Source organism: Triturus cristatus, chromosome 2_2 (genome assembly GCF_964204655.1).
Source record: "Triturus cristatus chromosome 2_2, aTriCri1.1, whole genome shotgun sequence".
NCBI lineage: Eukaryota > Metazoa > Chordata > Amphibia > Caudata > Salamandridae > Triturus > Triturus cristatus.
This window is the reverse complement of record NC_140582.1, coordinates 998,017,379-998,041,926: the sequence shown is the minus strand read 5'-3', so window position 1 is coordinate 998,041,926 and position 24,548 is coordinate 998,017,379. Positions and strand designations below refer to the sequence as shown.

Here is a 24,548-nt window from a genome sequence, read left to right as displayed (position 1 = left end):
AAGTCTTGCGGAGAATTTGAAGGGTGTTGAAGCAGCTGGAGGTGATGGCGCTGACCTGTCGGTTCATGGTGAGGAATGAGTTGAGTACCATGCCGAGGTTTTTGGCGTGGTGTGAGGGGGTCGATGGGCTTCCGAGGGTGGACGGCGACCAGGTGTTCTCCCATGCCGAGGGGGTGGTTCCAAGGATGAGGAGTTCTTTCTTCTCTGCGTTGATCTTAAGGCAGCTGTTGGTCATCCAGATTGCTACTTCCTGCATCCCTTTTTGGAAGTTGAGTCTGACGGTGGGTGGGTCTTTTGTGAGGGAGAGGATGAGCTGGATGTCGTCGGCATAGGATACGATGTTGAGGCCGTGTTTTCGGACGATGGCTGCGAGGGGGGTCATGTAGACGTTGAAGAGGGTAGGGCTCAGTGACGACCCCTGTGGGACTCCACATGTGATGATCATGGGGTCGGAGAGGAAGGGTGGTAGTCTGATTCTTTGGCTTCTTCCGGTGAGGGATGATCGGATCCAGTCTAGAGCTGTTCCTTGTATGCCGGCGTCATGTAGTCTGGCGATGAGTGTACGGTGGGAGACGGTGTTGAAGGCTGCTGATAGGTCGAGTAGGATGAGGGCGGTGGAGTGTCCTTGGTACAGGAGGGTGCGAATGTCGTCTGTGGCGGCAAGTAGGGCGGTCTCAGTGCTGTGGTTGCTCCGGAATCCGGATTGGGACGGGTCGAGGACGGCGTTGTCTTCGATGAATCGTGTTAGTTTCTTGTTGACTGTCTTTTCTGCAACTTTGGCTGCGAAGGGGAGGAGCGAGATGGGCTGGTAGTTCTTTAGGTCGGTGAGGTTGGCTGTGGGCTTCTTGAGCAAGGGCCTGACTTCTGTACGTTTCCAGTTGTCTGGTAAGGTCCAGTTCCTTCGAGGTGGGGTTGGTTTGGGTGCTTTTGGTTTTCAAACGGTGAAGTGTATGCAGTGGTGGTCGGTCCAAGGGGTTTGCGTAGTCTGGCGGAAGTGGACACTGTTCCCTTCTGTGAAGATGGGGTCGAGGGTGTGTCCTGCTCTGTGTGTCAGTGCGGTGATGAGTTGCTTAAGTCTGATGTTGGCGAGGTTGTCCAGCAGGGTGGGGGGTAGGGGTTGCTGGGGTTGTCGAGGTGGAAGTTCAGGTTGCCGACGAGTGTGTAGTTCATTGAGGCTATGGCTTGGGGTACAATGAGGTCACTGATGGTTGTGGTGAAGGGGGCCGGGGTGTCTGTAGACGAGGGTTCCGCGGAGCGTGGAATTGGGGCTGGTCTGGATCTGGAAGTGCAGGTATTCGGCAGAGTAGAAGGTTTTGATGGAGGTGGTGAGGCGGAGGGTGTTCTTGTGGGCGATGGCGAGGCCCCCTCTCAGGTGGGTGAGGCGGTCCTTCCAATATTCCGAAAGGCACATGACTTCATCTTGGGGCTTAAGAAAAGAGTGTGACCCATGTAATAAGGGGCAACAGAATGGAATTGGTTCCAAATATGGCACAAGGAATGTTGGACATCATTCAATGTATATGCCCTATAGTGGAAAAAAGCGGAGAATTGTACAAGGTAAATATAAAAACGTTTGAGCTATCTGCAGCATTTATATATGGAAGGAAACCCATTCCCTGAATATATAATAAGAACTGGATGAAGTGGAGAGAAAGGGAGAGAGAGAGAGGGTGTGTGTCTGTCTCTACCTGTGACACCACTAAAGACAGAAACCAAAAGAGAGGCAGAGGTGATTTGAAAAGAGAGGTTATGTAAAAGAGAAAGTGAATTGAGGCCAAACGGGAAAATGAGCCTTTCAGAGACAAAGAGGGACTTGAAAGACAAATTTCAGAGAGAAAGAAAATAACATATAAACAAAAGTGAAGAAAACTTAAAGAAATATGAAAAAGTGTCAAATGCACAATACATTGTGAAATCCCTCTAACCCCTATGCCCTGTTGCTGGGGGAGGGTCAAACCTGCTTAGCAAGTCAAGAATGTTTTTTACATTTTTATGAATGAACTTCAGGACTACAGTTTATAATGCCATTTTTATACAGATGTCGATTGATTTTCCACATGTCAGTGATAAATCATGTTTCTGTTATTAATAGAAAGGTAAAATTACAGAGGGGCAGTGACATCAAGTACCAAAGCTCTCTGTTTTTGGTAAACGCTGACTGATCTATGTGGGGGATCAAGGACATGGTGGAATGACAAGGAACTCAATACGTTTTCTAAAAGAGCATTCCCAGTGAATGTTGTCCAGCGTCTGTACAATCATGGGATAAACTCTAGATCCTTTGAGCTCCTGCTGCGGAACTGAAGAGTTAACATGCACTGCGATTTGACCATAAAAGAGTTCATGAATAAAAGTACGCAGAACAAAAATAGAACTACTAAATCCAAAACATCACCCAATGTCTGTGTTGATTAGATTGCCAACTAAGGTGTGCCCTACCAAGGTCTACAGGTTGGTAAGACAATTCTTCACAGTTGGGACAGAGTGCTAGTCCAGACTACCTATGGGGAGAAACTGTCCTCACATCAAACTGGACCTTTCAGATTTGGAAAATGCCTCTCAAAGCCCGAGGTTCACCTAAAAAATGTTTAGTTACTGAAATAATTGCTAATAAACAGTACCTCCCACCGCCTTGAAAGTGACGCAATTTATGAAAGTTGATTCTCGAAACAAAATGCATCCAGATACAGTCCTTTCCCAAACAGATTCCCAAAAGCAAAGATCCCCTCTAGATACCAGGCATGTCCTGTCACTCCTGTAGTTCAGAAAAGAGTGAAAGACACATTTCTTCAGTTAATACCTCGTCTGCCATCAATAATGAGTCCACAGTCCACAGTGAGGTTAAACACAGAAGAGACCTCCATAACTTCTTACCATCTCCACTCGATGTATGTAGTCACGAATCATCTTCCAAATAAAGCTCTATATATAGAACACTGTTGATCCCCAACCAGATTTGTGCCATTCGATTGACAAGACACATATCCACACAAAATAGAAAAGAGGCACAGTGTACTATTAACACAGCAACGAAATAGTAAGAAGTATGGCTGTTTTCAACGAGACTGATCACCTTCAATGTGTTTTTCTGAGTAGCAGTTAGCAAATTAAACTCTTACCTTTGTATTTATTGCACATTTGGAAGGTAAGGTAAATCTTGTTGAATGGCTCTTGAAGGGTATAACGTTTTACTTTAGGCACATTAGCATTTAATTCTTTTTTCAGAAGCATGATTTTTCTTATTCCAATTTGTCGGGTACCCACATTCTTTCATGACGTTGTGACATCAGGACAGCAAATTACCAGTTTGACTTTTATTTCACAATAAAATGCATTCTCGGAGAAGTAGTCTTAATTTACTTCCACTGAACCATTTAGTACACCTGAAAACAATGATTTGTAACAGGAAAACCTAAGACTATATGTAACAAGGTGGTAATTGTATTACAAAGCAAAAAAATGGAGGAGCTTACCTTAAATCTTTCAGAGACACCTTCAGTTATGTTGATTGTAAATTCTGCAATTTTTGGGGTTCTAAACTTGCCTTTTTTGGGATCACGCTCATACTCCGTTTTAGTTTTCACAACAACCTATTGCCAAATAAGTGAAGATGAAATGTATAAATAGTGGTCACAGATCGATTGCGGAGCAATTTGTTTTGTTTTTAATTTGTCGGTTTTAATAACACAAAGACATTTTTTTAATGTTGAATTATATTTTCCACTAATATTTCGGTTGCTCTGTGTACATAATTCGTCATCCATGTATTTGCATGATTTATGCCTGTATTAATATAAATATTATGTAAACTATTAGATTGTGACAATACACAATGTCATAGTGCTGCCTAAAAATATCATGATTCATGATTGCATAATAAATACTTTCATATAAATGCACTTACAGACAGATGCAGCGAAGATGGAAAATGTAGTGTATTAAAAGATCGCTATGAGTATAGCCGGATTATTCAGCATGGCTACTCAGCGTTTTCCAGCAGACTGGCCAAGACCTAATGAAAATGCAGTGCAATTTAGGTGACAAACGATTTTAGGTGACAAACGATGGGATTGCTGTAAATGTCTATTTCTTTATAGTTCTCAACTAGCGAGAAGGCGTATGTGCTCGTCCATGAGCGCGAGGGTTTGGGGCGAGGCTGATTAGTGCAATTGCACTACTAATGCAGCCCCCGCCAGTGCACACGTGAGATTGGCTGGCTGTCTGCAGCCTGACAATCTCACATGCATACTTTAAAGCCTGCAATCCCAAGGCTGAAAAACAGCCAAGGCTTTGCAGACGCAGGCCCTCATCCTCAAAATGAGCGCTGGGTGAGCCTGCTCCAACCAATCGCTGCTCCAGGATTGGTTGGTTTTAGGTTGTACAAGGGAGGAAGTCCCGCCCTTTCCACCCGAGGCAGCGCCTTGGAGAAGAGCGCCAGGAGGAGAGTACTGCGGCCAGCATATATGGTGGGTGTTTTGGGCATTGCGCCGACCATTTTGTAATGTTGCCGGCCACCGCTGTGTACTTTAATTTCAGTGTACGGAATTCTGCAGGTAACAAGATACTTCAACACCATTGAGTTGAAGGCATCCAGTAATGTTCCTAGGAAGTAGTTATGTGGCACCTCTGCATGACAGCAAATTACATTTTAAAGTCACTCTACAGACAACATCTGAACTTTAACTGCATGGTATCCCAGGGTGCCCATAAATTTCCTGCTCCTTTATGTGCACTGTGTTACATTATGTCATGTTATTAGCATTTGTATAACAATCACTCTATAACAGTCACTTATCGCTGATATTGGGAGCCATGAAACTTTCCAACTGCTTCTGAGGCTACCACTGTAAACCAGAGTCTAAGCTTGTGTGATGTGTATTGGTAGTGCATAACTGATACAATTCTTCATTATGTGTCTATATTGTATTCATTAAGCTGTAGGCATAAGGTTTTGTCAGTGATTAGAAACCTCATGGCACCACTGACGAATGCCAGGTTTTCTGAATACCAAGGTTTTCTAGTCTTGATTCCACCTCATAGCTCTTTTATCCACCAGTATACTGTCCCTGTCCCTTTATCTCAATCTGGTGGGTTCTTTTTCACTTGTTTTCTCCATTTTCAATATTTGTTCTGTATTTCTCTTCCTCCTTTTTTCCCCTTTGCTGCCATGCTCTCTCTTGTTATGGGTCAGAGCACTGGATTTTGGTAGCTAATGGCTAAGAGGGCAGCACTTTCACTGTTTCAACATTTCTTAGGTCAGTAGGAATGCCCATTGCTCACAGAGAGGATGTGGACGTGGAGTTGCTTGGTGGTAGGGGCTGTTGAGTGCACTGACAGCCAACTATATGGCATATCTTGGTCAAGTAAGATGTATTGTAGGAGTTGTGTCTCATTTGCTTTTATTTATGCAGTTTTCTATAGTGCAAACTTGGATTGAGGACACTAAAAAGCTTTACATCAGCACCAGATTACAAGGTCATGACAAGGTCATTTTGGTGGGCACAGGGAGATTAATGCTTTGCCAGATCAGTACTCGAAGTTGGTTCCCCAATTTCAAAGTCAACTGTTCTAGCTGTTGGACCACATGTCCTCCAAATTTGTTGAGTGTTAGTGTGTGGCATATTATGACGCAAAGGATGTCATGACCATGGTGATATCCAACTATGTAGAATAACTATTCTGTCTAAAGTATTCTATAGGCGTTTGTTAATGTTGTTTCTATAAGGTCAGGGTTGTAAGCGGGTATAGTCAATTAGGTAGCATACCTCAGCAGCGCTGCTGTATGTCTATTATGATCTGTAGATACCTGTTGATTCATAGTGGTTGAGGCTGATGTGAGTCACAATATAGCCAGCAATGGGCATACATAGGGCTCTATTAGATGTATGTATGTATAAAAGATTAAGGGGTCTGACCCTCGAGACTAAACTGTAGGAATGAGGGATTTAGAGCTTGGTTTTGAGAAAAAAGGGCAAAAGCAGAGAACGCAAGGAGCAAATTCAGCATTCAGATATCCAGAGATGACTTCTGGTGTCCTGTAAATCTTGGAAATAATTATATACGTGAGTCTGGCATTAGAATTGAGATTAGACACTTACTGAGGACCTGGAAGCTTACTGTGCTTATAGCAATAATCTAATTACATGTATCTATCATAGGGGCATCTACATAAGAAATAAACTTACCCATAACAAGTCAGATCTCTGCCATAGAAAAATTAGCCTTTTTTGTTTTATCAGGATACGGATTTTGCCTGTGCCAGGAAAGTGGAAGATTGATCTGGCCCATTAATGGGGGGATGGTTACTAGTGTTCTCATTACAATTTTGGCCCATTAAAGTGAGCTGATTATAAGGGCTCTCATTACTAGTGGGCATCTAATTGGTGCACTATTTATTGCAAAGAAAAAGGTCCTAAGTCTCAGACTCGAAGCCAGCTCCAAAAACGACAAAGAACTCTTCACCATCTTCAAGGAGTTCTCCAATCCTGCAGCTGCCAACAACTAAATCATCCCATCTCAAGCACTCTGCAATGACCTCTCAAACTACTTCAAACAGAAGATTGTCAAGATCTGCAACACATTCAACCCACAGCAAACCAATGCGAACTCTCCTGACCAGATGGGCACCTCCATCATCTCCAAACAGCAGCTAAGCAACTGGAAACCTCTCTTGAATAAAGAAACCACCGCCCTGATTAATACCATCCACTCAGGTGCCCCCTCAGACCCTTGACTCTACTTCATATTCAACTTTGGAATAGCCATCATCTTCCCTACACTCACCACTATCATCTACACTTCATAACCACTGGCACCTTCCCGTCTTGCTGGAAAAATGCAAAAGTCAACACCTTATCAAAGATACCAAAATCGGACTCCAACACCAGCAGCAGCTACAGACCCATCTCGCTCCTGCTTTTTCCAGCTAAAGATATTTAGAAAGCCATCAATAACCAACTCGCAGACCATCTAGAACTCCGTCAACTTCTAGACTGCTCTCAATCAGGCTTTTGCACCAAACACAGCACAGAGACATCCCTCATTGCGGCCACCAACCATCAGAAGCATTCTCGACTGAGAAGAAATGGCCCCACTCATCCTCCTCAACCTCTCCTTGCTTCCGATATGGTCTCCCACGAGTCACTCATCAGAAATCTTCAGCTCTTGGGTATCAGTGGACCGGCCCTCAAGTGGATATCCTCCTTCCTTATGGACAGAACTGAATGAGTTAGACTTCCTCCTGACAACTCCGAACCTAAGACACTTATCTGCGGAGTCCCTCAAGGATCGTCCCTCAACTCAACACTTTTCGTCTACATGACACCCCTTGCAGATATCGTCAGAGCACAAAGCATCAACATAGTATCCTATGCTGATGGCACACAGCTCATCCTCTCCCTTTCTGACTCAATCAGCTCCAACAAAGCAAATTTTGACAACTGCATAAGCACCATCGCTGCTTGGGGGAGAAACAACTGCCTCCAGCTCAACACAGACAAAACCAAAGTCCTAATCTTCAGCAACAACCACTAGCCCGTGATGCCTCTTAGTAACCCTCTTAACTTCACCCACCATTGTGGACCATGCCAAGAACCTCAGTATCATCCTGGGCACCAACCTCCCCATGAGCAGACAAATCAATGTCATTTGCTCATCATGCTTCCACATTTTGAGTATGATACACAAGATTTTCAAGTGGATCCCACTGAACACCAGACAAATGGTCACAAGTAGAATTGATTACAGAAACGCCCTCTACATCAGAATCCCAGCCCACGTCCTATGTCGACTCCAAACCTCCCAGAACACCGCCGCCAGACTCATTCTGAACATCCAGCAAAATAACTACATCTCTCCACACCTTAACAATCTTCAGTGGCTCCAGTCCTCGAAAGATGTAAGTTCAAGCTACTCGCCCATGTCTACAAAGCTCTCCACAACACTGGCCCAGCTTACCCCAACCACCTCCTCAACTTTTATGAAGCTAGCAGACACCGTCGATCTACATCCCAGGCAAGAGCACAACTCTGTAGCATCAAGAAGACCAGAAACAGAGGACGCTCCTTCTCATACCTTGCAGCCAAGACTTGGAGCGACCTCCCTTAACACCGTAGAACCTCTCCCTCCCACATGGGCTTCCAAAGGAACCTCAAGACATGGCTCTTCTAGATGAAACAGAAATGATCTCCTCCTCCACCCTCAGGCCTGCCCTACTCAGCCCCAAGATACCCTCACAGGTGATTAGCCTTGTTCTACAAATTCACATAGCATAACATTGCACCTGATAAAATTAGTCAGCGCTTATTCACAATTTATCGAGTGCAATAAATGCCACTTAATTATGTGGTATCCCCCATAATAGGCAATAACATTCACATTTTGGAGATTACTGCACCAAAACCCACAAGTCCCTGAATTTACTGTCCATTTTCCTCCCGAAAAATATCAGTTGGTTTGACATGCCAGGATTCAGCTGGGGGATTTAATTTTTATTGCAACACTCATAATTACAATAAGTGTGGTACGAGGAGTTCTCACAAATATTAGAATTTATTGACTGACTCATAATGTCACTCAAGGGAAAGTGGTTTATGTAACGACCCATGGAACAGTGTATCTGAGCTCTGCAGAGCCAAACCTTTGGTGCACAGTGGATTTATACCTTAGAAAAGATGGCCCTGAGCACGTGACCATTTATTACTGTCCTGCAAAACAAGGATACAAGCTGTGCCAATGAGACTGCTCCAAAAAACTAACAGGGTTTTTGAATGTCTTGAGAAGATGCATTGTCCTGTGGTGCAACTGTACCTGTTATACAGAATAGTTCATCTGAGGAAAGGTTCATGTCAATTGGGTTTAGATGGAGGATCTTTGTGGGGACTAGGTATGTTTGTCAATTTGAGGGTGGGTGTGTCTCTCAGAATGCGTGTAGTTTTCAATGGAGACAGTGGATGGATTTAATCAAAAAGATCTGTGAGCATTACTCTGGAGAAAGTGGAGCCATAGAGGGGGTTGGAAACTACCATGGAGATGATGGGTGTGGGTCTTGGGAGAGTGAGTGTTATGGACAAGGTAGGGAGGTGTGTCATTGGGAAAGAACCTGAGGGCCATGGAAGCTTTGGTCGGTCCAGGGGAGATGGAAGATTGGTGCCACAGAATGAGTGGATGAAGCCATGGAGGTGGCAGGTGGGTGCAATGGAGAGGACCAACGGGTGTTAAAGAGAAGGGAGGCAGGTGCCACAGAAAGCGGCAAGTAGCTGTTATGTGAAAAAAGAATGTGTTCTAAGGATAGCTTGGGTGGGTATGGTGCAAATGGTGAGTGATTGCCATAGAGAATACTAGGAGGTGGCATATATATAGTTTTGTCTCCTATGTTATAACAAGTGTTGGGCAAGCCATTAGGGCTGGTGTTGTCTGATGACATGATTTTGCTTACATTTGTGAATGGTTATTGCAAAACTGAGTCGACTTTTTGTTTGTCAGGGCACATTGTACAAGAGTGGAATACCATCAGTTACAGAGAGAAAAGCCAATGGCTGAAGTGGGTTGACCTTGTCCCCCATTCTGTATGCTGTGGTGGGAGTAGTACAAATGTTAATGACACACCGTTAGACCAATATATGAAGACAGTTGGCTGAACGCCCCTATATCAGGGGAGTAATGGACACCCTTGCAACCCATGTTGGGTTTAAGAGCCCAGTCTTCTCTATATGAAGGAGGCCCCCTCAGCATGTCTGTGCAGCATGCCTCTCTAAAGCAGCTGCAGTGTGCAGCATACTATGAGCTGACACTGCGCAGATCCAGGACATGAAAAGAAACACAATAGCTTATTTGTTACTCTTCAGTCCGAGCCTGCCAGACACCTTACATGAGTAGGTTAGGCCCCATGAAGTAGAGTATCTTCGACAGAGCACTGCTTCTCTTAGACAGGAAGAGGTGGCACAGAAATGACAGGAGCAGAGGTAGGATTGCCACCTTGCACATCATTCTAAAGTAGAACTTTATATGAAATTATCTGTATTCATTTTAACACACTTACTTACATTGCCTTTCTGTCTTTGTTTACTTAAGTTGTCAGTCAGGGGCCTTAAGGGCAGCTGAAAACACATTTTGAAGTGTTTTCTTCTTCCATTAACTATTAAAGGTATGAATTGATAAGGGGAAAAATACCAGCCAGGACATTAAATGCTAGTCATTGCAAGTGATTTCCCAGCGTTTCTATTAATGGATCTGGATAGAACGCCTAATAGATGATTTCTTATACACATATACAGCATGAAAGCCTTTTCCTTCATTGTTTCCAGAAAGTACATTTTGTGTTTCCATACTGGAATAATAGGAATGTTCAGCAGCATTCCGATGGTTATTTTTGGAAAGATTGTACGTGGGTGCCATAGAGAGGATAGATGTGCCACAGAGAAGGATGGTGGGGTTCCATGAAAACTGTTTCATGCATGATGAGGGGGTATGACATCCTCAGGCAGGTATCATAAATGTCATTGATAGGTATCACTGAGATGGCTGTGTCACAGAGATGGTGGGTTTCTGCAACAGAGAGGTCAAATGGATTCCTTGTCAATGTCAGAATGGTCAGGATGATGCAGCGGAGACAGTGTGTGAGTGCTGTATAGAGGGGTAAGCGAAGCAGATGTCATGAAGTGTTTGTGTCAAGAAATAATAAATGGGTGCTACATAGAGGGCAGGGGATGAATTTTATGGAAATACATTTTGATGCTAAGGGGAATGTGGGTGTTAGGTGAGTTGGTGAAGGAGTGACATGGAAATGTTATGTGGGTACCCTGATAAATATGTGTGCATGTTATCGAAATGTTGTGTAGGTGCACTTCAGAGGCTGAATTTGGGCTAGTGAGATTTTAAAGAGGTGACATGGAAACAGTAAATGACCGTCATGCAGATGATTGATGGGTACCAGAGATGGAGTGTGTGGTATGGTGCAATGAAGACTTTGGGTCATTTTTCTCACAGAGAAGGTGGGTATATGCCATGGATATTGTGAGTGTGCGCCATGGGTAGGTTGGGTAGTTGCTGTCAGAAGGGTACATGAGAGCTATGGTGAGTTTGGGAAAGAGTCATGGACATGGTGTTTCCGTGTGATGGAGAGGATGCGCACATTCTATCTAGAGATTGAGTGGGTGTTTCTAAAGATGGGAGGTGGTTGTGATGAACATAGGGATGTGATAGGTTTCTGCAAGGGAAACTTCAAATGGGTATCCTGGAGATAGAGGACCAGGCCATATGGAACACAGGAGGGTGCTAAAGAAAGAATGGATGTAAAGACACTGCAACATTTTGGTTGGGTTATGGAGATGGTGGATGCATGTCATAGTGAACTCCTCTTCAAGTCTGGTAGGATGATATGGCGATGGAATAGAGGTGGGCGAGCCACTGAAAGCTTGAGCCTTGTGCCTTGCTCTGTTGCAATGCAAGGTCTTCTTGGACCTGCGAGACCAAAACAAGCCAAGCTTTCAAGTAGCTTTAGCCTGCCACTTACCCTCTAACCTCATACGCCACAAATTAAAGACAGAGAATTAACCTTTGAAGTAAAACGGAAGAGATAAAGAGATACCCATCTAGTGGCTAAATTGCTCAATGCATATGAGGGCTCCTTGCAATACCTTAGTTCAGGCTGTGCACTGTACAAAAACCTCTTGTGTTTGATTCACTAGACTATAATACATGGAGAGCTACAATCTCAGTACAAATGACAGTTTCTAATATTATTAGGGACGTTCTGTGATACAGCTGCTCTACTGGGATGAGCTATTACAGTCGAGTTCCGACATCACAGTGCCTGATGCCAGAGCCAGAAGCCATTGTAAAAGGTAGGTCACAGAACATAGTTATAGCCACGGTTTAAACAAGGAAACTGGGAACTGTTTTTTATTCTTCTGATACATTTCTCTAAAGAGAAAAAGTGATCAGCAGAAAGGAGATATTTTATAACAAAATCTTCATTTTTCCATACTGTAAGTCATTGCAGGAAAGATAGAATCTCTGCATGTTTCTACACAATCTGAGCCACAACATTTTAACCTGATTTACATCAAACTTATTCTAATATATTTTTAAATACTAACTGCATTTTACTGTGCTCAAATACAGATTTTGCTTTCATTATTATTATCTACAATGAACCTGAAGAGCAAGACACCAAGGATTTAACCCCTTCGCTGCGGCGGGAATTCTGCCGCAGCGCTGGGGGGTGTGGGGGGGCAGCGCGGATGCGCTGTGCTCATGACGGAGCCACTCCGTCATGAGCCACGGTTGAGCTGTGCTCATGACGGAGTGGTTCCGTCATGACTCCGCCCAGTTGCATTGTCCCCCCGCACAGGCGGGTAAACAGCGCCGCGTGGGAGGAGCGGCCGCCAACGGTCGAGGCATGACGGAACCACTCCGTCATGAGCACACGGCAACCGTGGCTCATGACGGAGTGGTTCCGTCATGAGCGGGGAAGGGGTTAAGCTGTTATGGGAAAGGTGATAGTGTAACCAAGTATTATAAGGAATAAAATACCCTCTGCGGTATATTAAAAGATAATGAAAGTCACCTTGGAGTTCAATTACCTATATCATCACTGATCTCCTCAATCACCTGCAGTATCCTTATAATGTCCTGCAAGACATGATTTATCCCATAAAATGTTGCTCAATAATAAAAAAACAAGGCCATCTGTAGGGCTCACATGGCAACTGACTTGCCTCTTAGCTCACTAATGCCATTGTCGTCAGGGCAGAGGGGGTGGAGCATGAATGGTTTTATGTTCATATTTAAAAACTATCACTTTTAATAAATGCCTCTCAATGCAGTGATATAATCTGATATACCTTCATGACTTTATTATCTTGTGATATGATGTTTGTTGCACGATGTGCATGCCAAACATTTCCATGGCTCTACTGGGACACACACTCCTAAGAGCCAAGCCCAACCCTTGGCCTGGCTCTGAAGCGCCTCTCCATGCTAATTTCTAGGCTCGCCCACCTCTAAGATGGATGGTGGGTGCCATGTGAATATCCACTGAGCGTCTGGGAGGGTGTCATGGGGATGACAGTGGGCATCAGGGAGATTGTTATGGGAAGGGGGGGGGGGGGGTGTTATAAACGTAGACTGTTAAAGCCATGGTGAGGATGGGATGTGTCAAACACACAACGTATCACTGTACACAACCCTTAACAAACAGTACCTTGTCAGGAGGCGGAAACTGCAGCTGGTTGACATCCAGTGGGGTCATCAGCGGGATGGTGTCGAATTCATCCTCACAGAGCGGCGGTTTCACGCTCTTCTCACTGAAATTATTACCCAGCTTCACCATCCTGCTGCCAGCGCCGACGCCGAGCCCCTGGAAAAGCAAGAACTCTGTCAAAGCACGTTTCATCAATCAGAGGCACAGGCGGCGCGACAAAGCCCACTCCATCCATCTCACCTTCAATTAGGACGTCACTGTGATGAAGAGAGCAATGTAGCGATGTGAGAGCTTCTGGTGACTTCGGATGCGAGCGGCGGCTGGTAGCAACCGACAACTAGGCATGCAACCTACAGCGGGGTGATGCGGGACTTTGGGCTTTCTCTAGCAGCTTACAGCGGAGGGTGATGCTGCACTTACCCTTCGGGAGATGCTCTGCCGCAGCCCGTCGAAGAGGTGGTTCACTTCCCCGGGTGGTTCAGGTAGTATACGCCGAAGATAGAAAAAGCTTTGTTTTGATGGATATGGCAAATGACCCGCCGGTGGTGTGTCGCCGTACTGTCTTGGTACGGCAGCGGTGGGTGTTGGTTGGGTAGAGCCGCAGTTCCTTCGGATACTGGCGTGGGAGCACGGACGGAGGAGGCACGCGCGGGCACGTGCAGCAGCAGCACAAAGGACGCTCCCCGGGGACTGCGCGCGCGCCACCGCTGTCCTCAGCTCCCCTCCTCCCCGTCCTCCCCTCCACAGTAGACGGTGCTTGTGTTCCGATCAAGTGTAGAAGGACCTGTACGTGGCATGCACCACCTGTCATCGGAAGAAGGCAATTACTGCAGCATTTAATTTTTTACGGGCTCTTATATTTCACGTTTCTTATACCGTGTTAAGGGAGTCTAGTTGGTAATGTTTTTTCACATCTTGATTATTTCCATTTCCTCCCAGACGAAAAATCAATTTTATCAATCTACACGGAAGAGTCGTTGTTTATCGCACAAGCGTCGCTCCGTCATCTCCCATACCACCCCCAGTTTGGAATTAATGAACATTGCCCTCCATCATGCTATCATTTATTTACATGACCAACGAATCTGCTTTACCATCAACCTCTGAAGAGAATGGTTCCATCAGCTGTAACATGTCCAAGGACCACGCTTTGCCAATTACAAATTGTGAATATTAATTAACTTACAGTAAAATAGCCTCTCTTCTTTTTCATTAAAAACACATTGGCTAGTTGTCCATGGACAGACAATGTCTTGAAAACTGAATAGTTCTCATAGCAAGCAATTTGGTGCTTAATTTGAGCCGGTGTTTGCTGGGGGGAGGGCCGGGATGAATACACCAGCACTCATTTTAATGGACCGGTACTTATTTTTCCTCATCAACAAAACGGGAGAAATAGAGGGAAAAATAACCAGGTCGCCCTCCACTCACTGAATCATACAACAAATGACCTAATTATGAGGGAACACTATACTTGTTTACAGTACCAGGGGCAGTCTGAAACTATCTCTGCCAGAAAACTGGCTTCACCAGAATGCCAGTCATGCCCAGTTTCCAGTGTTCAACTTAAAAAGTTTGTCAATACACCAAATATTGTCTTATCTCAGGAGCAAAACCAGATAAAGGTGTGAGAGGTCAGAAAGTACCTCACATAAGCACCACCAAAGGAGCTGGAAAGTGGAAACAGAATGCAGTGTTGATGCCTATGTCATTCTTAACCAATCGGACCCCTTGGTGTGAAAGAACAAAATTGCTTCGCCAAGCTAAAATGAGTTGTGACTCATTTGCAGTTATACATACTTTATTGATCGCAGTGATCACACCCAGGTTAAAAGAACGGCATGTGTTAGACCATTTCAGTTAGAAAGCCAACATGTTTCATTGCCACTTATTTTCGCCAATTTCATCAGGGCTTGGGGACCGGTCTCCACCTCACCGATACTTCAAGCACAATCTGTGGTGATTGACAAAAAATAAAAGAAATATGGTGCCAAACATTTAAACAAATATTAAAATTATGGTTTACTGGCAATATTCCCAAGACATTAATGCATGCAACTGTACAAGATAATGCCATAATTACCCAGTGGCTGCTAACAGAGCTCATACCAGCAACATACAGTTAGGGGAGCAAGCACAAATTTTAACCAAGCAACCCCTGCAGAAAGTTGCAAATAGCAGTCGCTGATTGTTAGAAATGGGATTTCTGGTTGGCTAGGGCTTGCGCCAAAGCCAGGCAGAAACCACCACTCTAAGTCAGGGCTGGGGAGTTACACGGCAAAGATAACCCCTGCTCACCCCCTTGGTAGCGTGGCACGAGCAGTCAGGCTTATCCCGGAGGCAATGTGTAAAGCGTTTGCGCGCGCACACAGCAACAACACCCTAGGCCCACCACAAAAGAAACTCCACACAAGGTTATATATTAAAAATTGCCTTTGTATTATACCAAACACATTAGATAATATTCACACAATTTACACTGTGCCAACTGGCACTGTGCGGAATTTACAGGGGACTATTTACACAAGACAGGGCCACATGGACCACTGTCAGAATCATCACAAATCACCAAATTGTAAATGTAGAAATGTAGAACAAATAATAAATGTAGCGCGCAACTAGTAACCACTGGTGAAAGGTAAGTACACCCTACGCAATCCTAAACACCTTAGGCAAATCACGCAGGGAACCATGAACTCACTAGCATAACCTATACTAAGAAAACAATCTCCTAAGCATAGACACATTTAGAAATAGAAATAAGCGTAAAGGCAACGCACATTGTGCAAAAGTACATATGCAAAAATAACCATGTACCCTAGCTGAGGGCACAACACAGAAAAACTGTCCCCAGGCCAACTTGACCTCTCAGGGCTCACCCCTTTGTCACCGCCCTTTGTCCAAAATGTCAGGGCAAAAGATCAGACCTAAATGTGGCAGCTGCCCACTACTTGCTGGGCAGCTGTAGACTCAAAGATGGGCCCGGGCATTCACTGTGCCCGTTCTAACAGAACTGCGCCACTTTGCAGCTGCCCTCTATCACACAGGGCAGCTGGGGGAAATGCCAGCACCAACCAGGTGCACGTTGGAGTCCTGCTCTGGCACTCTGAAAACGCTATGGCCCCCAAACGTTGGAGCCTCTCTGGGCTCTAGACTAAAAATGCCCCCTTCGGTGGAGCCCCTCTGGACTCTAAAAGAATAAGGCCCCCTTCGGTGGAGCCACTCTGGACTCTAAAAGAATAAGGCCCCCTTCGGTGGAGCACCTCTGGACTCTAAAAGAATAAGGCCCCCTTCGGTGGAGCCCCCCTGGCTCTAAAAGAATACTGCCCCCGCTGGACCGGACTGGAGCTTTTAATAACACATGCCCCCGGGGTTGGAGCGGCCCGCTGCCATCCGGGGCCGCTCTAAAGGCTGTACTACACTGTGCCTTTATCTGGCGCCAACAATAGTCCCCACGGAGCCCCCCAGCCCTTCTAGACTCACCGGGCTTGCTCCTGCGGACTCCGCTCCGTCTGCGGCGGTCTCCTCTCGCTGGTGTCTTCAGCGCTGTCGGTCTCCTCAACATGCAGGGCTCTCTGACCACCCGGAGCCCTGCGTGCGCCGCGCTGTTTCCTCCCGCATGTCCAGGCCACAGGCAGGCGGAGTAGGCTCCCGCCTGGATTCTTCTGGGCCACTCTTGGATGTGGAGCCTGCAAAACTCCAGACCTCTGCTGCAGCACGTCCCCGTGTGAGGTGGGCTCCCGCCGGGGGTCTTTGGACGCGGCGCTTCTTCTTGGCGGCGATCACAGGAGAGCGGGGTAGGCTCCTGTCCGCTTCCTGGTTAAGCCCCGCCCACGTCCTCACACAGGTTGCCTGGCTTCCTGTCCGGGCTGCGGCGGTGATCCTCTCTTCTCCCTTCACCGAAGCGCGGGGGTGGGCTCCCGCCTTCGTTTAATTAAAATATAATGAAATAAGCGGGGTAGGCACCCGCAAGAGCACCGCAATGCGGGGTGGGCACCCGCTTTACGATAGGTAAATCTTCCAGGTGGCAATAGCGCGGGGTGGGCTCCGGCTCAAAAGGCACAAATCGGAGGAATCCCTACGTCAGGATTCCCTCGGAAATTATCGCAGCTCAGCGCTGCTGTTCCCCACGAAGGCGCTCCTTAGGACAGGAATAAAGCGCTTTCCAGGCTGAAAAGTCAAGCGATCACCAAGCCATATCGCTTCCCAGGTGCTGGAGTTACAGAGTCCAGGAAAAGTCTTTCAGGAGGCAGGGGGGCAAGGGCTGGGCCCAGGGGACAGCTCACAGGGCCCTCCAGGCAGGGAGGCAGTCCCCAGTGGCGGTCTCTCCTGGCGTCCAGCAGCAGCAGCAGGCCCCCCCCCTCCAATTAGGATCAAAAGAAGAACATTTTACTTGGGGTCACATCCCCTTTTTATGCACATGTTTCCTTTGTTTCAAGGTGCAGGGAAGGGGCGAACCAGATGCAACTGGTTCCTGATCACTTTGTGTTGCTCAGCCCCTCTCCCTATTCACAGAACAGGCCAGGGACATCAGCTGCACCACAGGGGGCGGAGCCAGCATTGTGTGGGGAAAGCCCAGCCCTTGTCAGGTCCCAGATGTACTCCTCCCACCCATCTGGGTGTAAATCTCCCTATTCACCACTGGGGCAGACCCATCCTGACTCCTGGAGCCAAGCACACCAGCCAATCACAAGCCAGACAGTCACTTCACATTTATTACACAGACATGCCAGCATCCAGAAGTGGCACTTCTACACCAGACACAGTAACGCCGCACACATCATCGTGCAGCATTCACTCTCACGAGTTCGCACATACCAAACTCGACCCTGCACTCCCCACGCATCAGGAACTACCATGGACACACACATTCCCCATGCATTCCTATGGGAGGGCAGGTCAGTCTCATTCAATGTAACACAGAGCGCACGCACTTTACACTGGGACACAGTGTTAAAGCGCCTAGAGGCCTAAAACCACTTACACGACATAGGGAAAGGCTAGGATAATTGCAAAAAGTTTAGAGGTGAACCTGCCAGAAGGGCCAAGTCCAACACTGATTGTCAACCTATGCATATATATACATCAACACGCATTTTAATTGATGTGCGCTGACAATGTCTCCAGAGGGTCACCCGTAAAGACCCTATAATCCGTGTGTGCCCACCTCACATCCGTAAGCATGTACTGATAGGGAATGTTCCAAACCTCACAGCCTCGCAATACATTCGCCAACCAATAAAAGCATCACTATTAAGTGACCATTATCGGGCTGCCCCACAAATGGTCGTCTCTGCCATAGACTCATCCAGGACGCTGAGAGTCCTTGTGCGCTCCTTAATGAGCGAGAAATGCGTCCCAGAAGGACAGCAGGAAACCGCTCCCTGACATCAGTCAGCATTCACATTCAACCCGTAGTGTAAGACAGGACGATGGTGCGAATCCTGCTCACACACGGGCGCCATCTTGGAGGGGTAGTGCCTGGATTGTAACATTTTGATTACTTTCTCGTTTTTTCTCAAGGTTTCAATATTTCATAAAGCCCTCTTTTTAACTTGTAAAAGACTGTTGTACACATTACATATTTTACAAGGAAGTAGATGCATTTGCGTAAATAAGGTGTCTCGACTTGGGCAGTTATGTGAGTGCATGATGTAATATACAGGCATTGAAATACCTGTACATATTAATAAAGAGAGAAATATGTATACCTCTATTGAGTTGTATATACCGGACAATAACTAAGAAGGATAAGATTGACCACCACCCCCTGACACCCATAGAGGTCCCTAGGTGTCCTTTGTAGTGTGCCCCAAACAAGAACTCAAGAGAGAAGGTGTGGTCGGGTATAACGTCACACATGGTTCCTTTCCTGATCCTCCCTCCAGTGCAGTACCTGCAATGACATAAATGCACAAATGTGCTGTGTCTCATAATTCAGAGGTCCATGCCGATGTCCCCATGGTCATAGTTTAGATACTCAGCTCTGAGTGTAGACTAACACAGACACCGGCAGACTGTATTGGTGTACAACCACACCCTGTCCACCATGTATTAGAGCCTCTGTTATAATCTTGATGGGGACAACATCCTGTCCTTCTCAGGCACGCCCTAAATGGTACGGACAGCTATTCAAACTAATCCTAGCCCGTCACATGCCAGTGTCTCAGGTGTGCCCCAAACAAGAAAGGTTCCTATCTGCCCACCTTATTCCACTCAATGCAATCGTTCAAGCCTATTTGATCCACCTTTTCCATAAAAATCAAATGTGCCTCCTTCCTGATCTGTATGTCTTCAGCGCTATGCGTGTCTCCCACTACTCTCTCCAACACCATCCATTGCAGTCAAACCATTTTTGAAGAGGTTAGCACCTTTGTGCCTGTCTAGAACATTGTTACTTAGGCTGCGGCTGCACTGCTCCAAACAACAATGACCTACTAGGTAACAACTACTTCTCAATGAGTGGAGAATCAAATAATCAATACAAATCCAGCATTTTGTAAATGGGAAGAAAGTTTCAATGTTGGCCAATTTCCCAACTAAATATCCATGTTTCGTCTTGAAATCATCACTGTATCGATTGAAGTCTATAATCCTGCAGAGGATTTTCTCTTCAGTCCTTAGATCGGCAGGGCCTCAAAATCAAGGTTACCAAATTATGGGACACAGCTTTGTTTTCACCATTGTAATAATAAAAAAAAAATAATCATTAAACATTCAAGCTGGTGGTAAGAAACATAAAAATACAAACACCATTGAGAGTCTGCATCTGTGTGAGAGAGAGATTAAAAAAGTGAAATTGCTTGTGAAAAACGAGCTGAGAAAGAATGGTATGAGCATGAATAGGCAGTTTAGGAGATGGTGTGTGTGAGAAGGGCAGGTAAGTGAAGTTTGTGAGGGAAAGGATTTGAAAGATGGAATGGCATGTGTTCATGTGTTTGTGAGAGAAGTAAGCATGCCATTGAGTGGTGAGGGAGTGACAGAGCCTGAGTGAAAATGGGTTGGTAAAAGGAGTATGTGGGTCAGAAAAAGAGGGGATTTGAAAAAAGGGCATGAAAAAGTTAGACTAGAAAATATGTGAAAGCAATATGTGTGATAATAATTGTGAGAAGCCGGTCTGGTACGTGATGTTCACTAATGTAAGTGGGCACCTTGCATCAGTCCAGACAACCCTTATGGTGATTTAAGAGGTCTCAGACAACCTTAGAAAGCTATCCAAGTGGTAGCTGTGGAGAGCAGCCTTCGGGCTTAGTCTTGAAGGATTGTAAAGCACCCAAAACAAATCGCACATATTTTTCCTGGCATCTCCGACACATGTGCCAGAAGTAGCACCCCGGGGGCTGACCTAAAACACATCCTATGAGACTGCATTCAACTGACAACGTACTTGTCCATTGTTCATCCACAGCTGGAACACCTCACAGGCATTTCGAACATCTCTACCTGGGATGCAGGCACCCTGGGCATACACTCTAGGCCGCGTAAATGCAAAGCTGCTGCATGTTTCCTTGACCTGGTCCTCATACTGGCCAAGAAAATTATCATGAATCACTGGAAATCACCCATCCCAACTCCTGAAGAATGATTGACCCTGTTTTCCCGAAAGGCAAATGCATAAGAAGTGGCATTGCATGGTGAGGACACTAGAGGACTATGTCGACACCCATTAGTCCCAAGCTGGGAAGTGCTACCCTCTGAGACTGATCTACCGCCTGAGTCTTCCTCGGACTCCCGCAGTCCCGCACTCTTGAGGTGAGTACTAGCACATAACACCAATGGCCGCACTTTTTAATTTGGCCATCCCCCACCCCTAAGACTGAAATATTTCCTTGATGCCAGAGGTTCACCTCCGACCCCCCTCTCCCCACAGAACCTGACGGTCTAGTTTTTCTGTACTATTTCTAGATGAGGACTTTGAACCCACAAACCCTAGACCCATCATGAGACCAAAAAGAATGGGACATCTGGGACCACTATATATAAATTTTGAATTTGTATGCACTGCCTGTTTTTCTAATCTTTGTTCCATACTTATTAAAAACCTCTATCAAAAAAAAGTGTTTTTAAAAAAAAGATCATGAGGGTGTTGAAGGTAAGGGAAAAATGTGAAAAGATAAATGAAGGTGAAGCGAGAGAAAATGAGAAGAGACTAAAAATAATAATCCACATTTGTAAAGCGCAAACAATCACCCGTAAGGGTCTCTAGGCGCTGGGGGCCGTCGGGATGATTAAGCAAGCTATTGCCCAGAGTCACATGGCGCTGGGCTAATCTGCTGCCGGCACCAGGGATCGAACCGTGATCCCCAGATTCCGGAGTAAGTCAACCTGGCCGCGGCACCACACCTCTTCAGAAGAAATGTGAGCCAGAGGTGCCCATGGGAGTGTAGTAGGGAAAGAGAATAAGGGCCACGTGTACAAAGGCATTTTAGGACCGCAAATGGGCCTGATTCACAGAATTGACCTATTTACGAACACAAAAAGGCTTTTTAACCATGCACAAAGTCCTATTTGCAATTCAGTAACGTATTAATGAATCCCAAATTGGGATAGCGATTCGGTATTAGAAAGGGGTGTGTTTAGGGCATCCCTTCCTAATACCTTGTTGGACTAGGCCCTTTTTGCAGGGTCATCCCTGAACATTTTGCCTTCCTCCTAGCCTTTTTTCTGGCATGCTGTTGGTGGTTCTAGGACTCTGGGCACTTTAGCACTGCTGTTCAGTGAAAAGTGCGTGTGCTCTCTGTGGTAAACATGGTGAGATTGGCCTACACCTGTTTGACATATTTAAAATACCTGTCAGTCCCTTGTAAAGTGGTATCTTAGATACCCAGGGCCAGTAAATTAAATGCTACTGGTGGGCTTGCAGCGCTGATTGTGCCACCCACCAAAGTAGCCTTTCAGGGCCTGTGCACGCAGTGTACTGCCACAGTGACGTGACACCTAAAGCGTGTGCCATGTCTGTGACCCCCCTTTTACTGCATGTCAGTCACCCATAAGGAAGGCTCTAGCTAGCCCTATGGGCAGGGTGCATTGTAGGTAAAAGGAAGGACATGTACCTCAAGTGTGTGACATGTTCAGATCGTTCAGTCTTGTAGCGTCCAGACTCTGGAATACATTGCCTATCAAGGTCAGACAAATTAATACTCTGTTGCAGTTTAGGAAGGAACTGAAAACCAGACTCTTTCCGAATAATTAATTCTTAAATCCCCCTGACCCAACCTTCAGTTACACACAGTGTCCCCTAATGGTTCTCCTAGCGCCAGGATACCCGTTGGGTGGCAGCCGCGCTATAGAAATGCGACTTACAGTTACAATTACAATTACACGTCCTGGTAGTGACAAACAGCCATTTTTGTTTCTCACTGCTGTGAGGCTGCCCTCTCATAGGAATGCATTGGTGATTCCCTGATAAGTGTTTCCGTGGTAATTTCTGATATGGTCAAGTTTGGTATGGTTGGAATAGTAATAATAAATGCTGAGCAAAGGTGTGCGCAGATTTATTATCACTATTTGTGAAATGCCAAAGTTGGCATTTCTGTGTGCTATGTGTCTGACTGCCTGATGTGGATTGCATGTCTGGCTCTGGAGTGACAGGGGCTGGTGAGGTGTGTGTGGCTCCAGGGAGGGCAGGGTGAGTCAGCGCTAGGCTGAATAGGAGATCTGCATTTGAAGTAGTGGGAGGTGTAGTCCCCTGACCCTGAATAGGTCTGTGCCTGCCTAGGTGAATGCTGGCTCTGCCCCCCTGTGGTGTGTCTGATGACCGAGCCCCCACCTGACAAAGGGGAAGAGGAGCCCTGTACACAAAGTGCTCCAATACCCCCAGAATCAGTTAAAACTGGTTCCCCCCAAGCCCTGTGCCAGGGCAGAACAAAGAAGAAATGTGTTATATGTACTGGGGCCGTGACACCCGGTTTGTGTGCTGCTTTTGGTGCTTGTACCGGTTCTGGGGCGAAGGACTGTTGGGCAACAGGAGGAACCACTGTGGGACCCAGCTGCTGCTTCCTGGGGGTCCCTACGTGCTGGTCTGCTAGTGCAGAGCTCTGCCCCATATGATTTTGGACTCAGCGTCTCATAAGCGCTAAATTTTATTTCCCAGGACAGGGAGAGTGCTGGGGCTTCACAGCACTGAGCTGCACATCGTTCAGAGGGAATCCCCGGCATAGGGATTCTCCCGTGCTGCTGTAGAGGAAGCGGAATCTCGCCCCACAAGCTGGTGCCTCTCATTTGTCCAGTGGGAGCCTACTCCGCATGTTTGGGTGCCTCTAGAACCGAGGCAGGAGTCCACCCCGCATTGTGGTGGTCCGAGAGCGGAGTGGAACGAAGTGGGAGCCTACTCGCAGGTTTTAGCCGGAGAAGAGAAGCACGGCCGGCCAGGAAGCCAGGCAGGCCGCCTGGTTGTGGGCGGGGTCACCTGCAAGGTCCGTGGACCAATACGGGCGAACGAAGAGCCGGAAGCCAGGTGAAACCAGCCTGACTAGGGGTGGAGCGTCCCCCCCTCCTGCAAGAGGAAGCAGAGAGCCCTGTAAATGCCGACGGAGAGTGAGACTAGTGTCTCAAAGCAGGACGGTGTCTCACCGGTGCAGCTAGCAGCCCGGGAAGAGAACGGAGCCTTGAGTGCTCCACGTGGTCAGCATCGTGCCTGCCCTGCAACGAACAACGGCCACAGTAAGGAGACCGGAGGAGTCACAGAAGAGCCCTGGTGAGTGGGGGCCACAGGGCACTGTTGGTGCCTGCTGTTGCGGCAATTGTTCCTCCGGCGAGACACCCCAGTGAGTGTGGCTGAAGCTGAAGTATTGGGCATTGAGGATGCCAGGGCAGATTTCTTTCTGGCCCCATAGAGCCCTGGAGAGGGGAGCTGAGAAAGCACTGCGGGTGCCAGTGCTTGTTCTCCCCAGCTGCACCAAAGGAGCGCGGGCAGCTGTAACATGGGGGCATGGTTGTTGTAAAAGCAAAGGAAGGAGTGAGATACACTCCCCGCCCCCGTGCATGGCGCACATGGTTTTCGCTGGATTGGCAGCCAGAGGGCCAGTGAAAGGCCATACATTAGACCCCTGACATTGGGGACAGAGGGCATTTGAGCCCCACAGAAGGCCAGTTGGCCAGGGGTCAGTGTGTGTAGAGCGTAAGGCCCTACAGAGATTGCATAATGTGTTTATGCCTAATGTCATTGCCTAATGTGGTGATGCCTAATGTAAATGTCATGTTATGATGTTTTTGGCCCAAAGTGTTGCAGACATAATGCGTTTATGTTGCAGGTGATAATGCTAAGTACAGTATTGTACCAGTAGTTACTGGTTGTTTTATATTTGCTACTTGTGTTTTGTGATGGTTCTGACCGTGGCCCGAT

The 24,548-nt window shown here is 46.5% G+C and overlaps 1 protein-coding gene across 2 annotated transcripts in view; it reads right to left on the bottom strand.

The window, feature by feature from the left end:
• NSG1 (neuronal vesicle trafficking associated 1) overlaps positions 1-13,892 on the bottom strand; it is an 83,845-nt gene extending 69,953 nt beyond the window's left edge. The window contains exons 1-3 of one of the 2 annotated variants that reach the window (XM_085642431.1): positions 13,625-13,892; positions 13,205-13,360; positions 3,474-3,590 (exon numbers count right to left, since the gene is read on the bottom strand). In XM_085642431.1, coding sequence (XP_085498557.1) covers positions 3,474-3,590; positions 13,205-13,333 — 246 coding nt within the window. In that variant the 5' untranslated portion in view covers positions 13,334-13,360; positions 13,625-13,892. Of the gene's footprint in view, positions 1-3,473; positions 3,591-13,204; positions 13,361-13,444; positions 13,551-13,624 lie in introns of those variants that run through there. The other variant, XM_085642430.1, reaches the window with a different exon arrangement.
• Between the last annotated feature and the right edge of the window lie 10,656 nt (positions 13,893-24,548).